At 57.0% G+C, this 3,771-nt stretch overlaps 2 protein-coding genes across 2 annotated transcripts in view; one reads left to right on the top strand and one right to left on the bottom strand.

Annotated features, from left to right (window-relative positions):
* Positions 1-52: 52 nt before the first annotated feature.
* Positions 53-649, bottom strand: ACA1_246260 (uncharacterized protein; the record flags this gene model as incomplete). Its single annotated transcript, XM_004335448.1, has 4 exons — positions 53-62; positions 109-202; positions 298-525; positions 637-649. The coding sequence occupies 4 exons, from the start codon at positions 647-649 to the stop codon at positions 53-55; spliced, it is 345 nt and encodes a 114-aa protein (XP_004335496.1).
* Positions 650-1,913: 1,264 nt separating this feature from the next.
* Positions 1,914-3,771, top strand: part of ACA1_246150 (RhoGEF domain containing protein) — a gene marked incomplete at both ends in the record, with an annotated part of 5,615 nt that continues 3,757 nt past the window's right edge. The window contains 5 exons of the mRNA XM_004335447.1: positions 1,914-2,615; positions 2,687-2,759; positions 2,851-2,944; positions 3,154-3,280; positions 3,350-3,607. Coding sequence (XP_004335495.1) covers positions 1,914-2,615; positions 2,687-2,759; positions 2,851-2,944; positions 3,154-3,280; positions 3,350-3,607 — 1,254 coding nt within the window. The remainder of the gene's footprint in view (positions 2,616-2,686; positions 2,760-2,850; positions 2,945-3,153; positions 3,281-3,349; positions 3,608-3,771) is intronic.

Raw genomic sequence — 3,771 nt, 5'->3', positions numbered from 1 at the left:
CGAGTGCCCCTCCAGCACGTACCTGTTGATGCAGAGAGGAAAAGGGGAACGATTAGAGGGGGCTGGCCGCGGCACACGGCACACGGCACAGGCGTAGGAAGAACAGACCCGACAGCGTTGAACAGGCAGCTGTTGTCATCGGCGATGACGCGTCGGATGAGCACGCCGTCGCTGTTCAGCGGAGGCTCGTCTCGCGGCGGCACTGCGTGCGCAGACAGAAGAGGGACGAGTCGCACACACGCACTCAGTAAAGCTGAGTCACCCTCACACCGGCTCTGGTACCAGCGGCAGTCGTACCTGGTCGTGACACCGGTGGCGCAGCGGTGGAAGGCGCCGAGGCAGCTGCTTCGGTGCTGGCCGCTGGTGGTGGAGTGGTGGCGGGTACGCTCGTTGGAGGGGCTGGCAGGGAGGGTGGCTCCGCGGATCGCTCGGCGGTGATGGTGTCGCCGTTGGTCACCAGCGCGGGGAACACCAGCGCGTCTCCATCAGACACCAGGAGCGGCTTGGGTGGGTACCCCACCTTCACTACTCGCAGGAAGAAAAGATGAATGGCGATTATCACAGAATAAAGATGAGGAGCGTAGTACGTAGGAGATTGGAGGCAGGGATCGAGGTGGCTTGGGCGATGCTCTGCACGAAGGCGGCCCATCGGATGTCGGTAGGTAGGTTCCGTACGTTCTTCACCCCCTCGCTGCTCCTCACCCGCAAATTCTACGCATTAATAACAGATCAGTCGAAGCAAGAGATTTGAAGAGGTGCTTGCTTCAAATCTCTGCGAGATCCTCATCCATTTGGAACTGTACCATGCTGTTGTGGCCGTGCAAACCAATTCAGACGTGTAAAATCAATCAACGCTAGTGTCGACACGAACTCTTCTGCCGAACGAACTGAGGTGCTGCAAACAAAGTAGTTCTATTGACACCGTGGGCAAAGGGCATACTGACAAAACGTCAATGGGGTAGTGTTCCCCTTCTACGGCGTCGGGGCGGGAGGGTGACGGCCGCACACTTGGCGCTGCAAAGCCCAAAGGCGGTGTTGCAGCCGAGGATGGCCGGCGTTGCAGCAACTGCGAGCACTGTCCCGAACGTGACGCCCGCTGCGGAGTAGCAGGCAACGGCCAGGCTACAGCACCCCGTCTGGCATACACCGTAGAGGACCGGTCCAGCGGAGACCTGGCAGGTTGATGAAGCCAGTAGAGCGAAGGTGATCGCAAGACTAACGAGCTTTGTGTTGATCATGGTAGCGACGCAGTGTAGTTGAGCTGTCATTGTGTCTGAAGAAGAAGCTGAATGAGATGTACGTAGCTTGTGTCTCAACTAAAACCCAACGTGAAGTGTACAAGCACAAAGTGCCGCTGTGTGTGTGGAATGATTGGCATTTTTTGAGATCATAATTAACGGCTAAATAATCATCGTTGTCTTTCGGTGCCAGGGAAGGGAACCCAAACGAGCTTGACTGCGCTTCGAGTGGCAGTTGAGACGTGAGTGAAGCTTTGACGAGAGGAGCTAAGCGTCGATCGAGGAGAGAAGACGGAAAAAAGATCAACGTCCCTCGATTCACTTCTTGGTTCGCCGGCACAATAGGAGAAGACCTCGCCATTTCGGCCTTGGAACGCCCCAATCATCACCCCTTTTGGGCGTGGATAGTAATTTGTCACAATTCAACAAACCATGAGCCAGGTACCCTACTGCTTCCATCTGCATTCGTCCACATACGCAAATTGGACTTTGATCATTAGGACCATGAAGTCGAGAGATTGAACCATCAATCACTTGTTGCCTCGAATTGTGAAATCATTTTCATAGAGACGAAAGTCTAACCTGTCATCTCCTCCCCCCTCCAACCCAAAATCCATCTATTAACAGTCGGGCACCACTGATGCGGTCGAGGGCAATCGTGCCAAGTCGACGACCATGGTGGGAGGAACCGCCCCACGACCGTACTCGGTCGCCCCTGGCACCCACGTGGCGCCCGTCACGCCGCCACCAGGCGCCTCGACGCGCCCCAAGTCTGTCATCGTGCCCGGTGCCAGCGTCAACACGCTCAAGATGAAGGCCCTCTTCGAAGGAGGCGGCGGCAGCACCGCCACACTCCCACCCACCACCACCTCCTCCTCCTCTTCACCTTCGCCCGCCCTCTCAGCATCGACGATGTCAGCCCCCCACGCTACCACTTCCACATTCCCTCCACCATCGCCCAACAGGCCGTTGTCGTCATCGGCCATCGCGCCCACCACTGCGGCGGCGCCCGCGGCTGCGGTAGCCACGGGCGCGCCTGTGACCCGCATGAAGTCCTTCTTCGAGGACAAGGCGCGAGAGCAGCAGGTGGGCAAGGGCAGCGGCTCAGCCGCGGACCAGAAGAAGCTGGAGCTGGCTCGGAAGCAGGAGGAGCGGCTCATGAAGGACCGCGTTGAACGCGAGTTCTTCGAGACCGAGGAGAACTACTTCAAGAGCCTCGACATTGTCGTGGAGGTGTACGTCAAGCCGCTGCGTGAGGCGAAGATCATTTCGCAGCAGGACATGGACACCATATTCTCCAACATCGAGACCATCCACCAGATTCATCAACGGCTCTACCTCGACCTCAAGCCCCTCTTCTGCCCCGAGACCGAAGCGGTACGCGCACCACACACACCACACACCGCACACACCGCACACACTCACTTTCTTCCGTGCTTATCATACAGCCTGCCACTGCGCCGCAACCGGACGATTCTACACAGCCCAAGTTGGACAAGAGGCCTTCGTTTTACGATTCGGGTGCGTGGCCCCAAAAGCGCGGTCGTGTGAATCGACTCTGCCGGCTTGCGCTGAGACGTTTCGTTCTTTCTCCACTTCTTTTCTGCCACAGCCACCAAGTCAGATAGCAAGACGCAGAAGTCGCTGGGCGACCTTCTCCGCGCTTTCATTCCTTTCTTCAAGATGTACACAGTCTACATCAACAGGTACCCTCGTCCACGCCTGACACGACACGACACGACACGACACGACACGACACGACACGACACGACACGACACGACACGACACGACACGACACGACACGACACGACACGACACGACACGACACGACACGACACGACACAGCCAACGACACGACACGCGGCAGAGCAGTTGCTAACATGTCTAACGCGTGGGACGCGTCGACATCCTCAGTTTTGATAATGCCAACAAACGAATTACGGACCTCCAGAACTCGAGCAAGAAGTTCACCCAGTTCCTCAACGACTGCAAAGCGCGGCCGGAGTGCAAGAAACTGGATCTCGTGTCCTTCCTCATTATGGTGTGTGCTCCCTTCCTTCTTCTTCTACTACTTCTTCCTCGAGTCTTGAGCGTCATTCTCTTTTCGCAGCCAATCCAACGGCTACCGCGCTACGAGCTGCTTCTTCGCGACATCCTGAGGAACACGGCGGACGCCAGCGAGCACGCCAAGATCGAGCAGGTGTTCAACACGGTGGCGGAGGTCAACAAGCACGTGAACTCGGAGAAGGGCGCCTCCATCCTGCGAGCGCGGCTCTACAAGCTCAAGGCCGCCGTCAAGCACCGAGTGGATATTTTCAGTCGACCCGATCGGCGACTGCTGCGTGAGGGAGAAGTGATCATTCGCAAGGTACGTACCGCACAAACACACAACACACAACACACAACACAACACACACAACACACACGTTCAGTCGATCAAGCGTTGGTGTCGCTATGGAAATGATTGATTGACGCCTCGATCTATTTGCGTGTTGTGTGCCGTAACGTGTAGGTGGAGCGACCAAGCGAGAG

The sequence above is a fragment of the Acanthamoeba castellanii genome (genome assembly GCF_000313135.1).
Source record: "Acanthamoeba castellanii str. Neff unplaced genomic scaffold scf7180000084763, whole genome shotgun sequence".
NCBI classification, from domain to species: Eukaryota; Discosea; order Longamoebia; family Acanthamoebidae; genus Acanthamoeba; species Acanthamoeba castellanii.
This window is presented reverse-complemented; position numbering and strand designations above follow the sequence as displayed.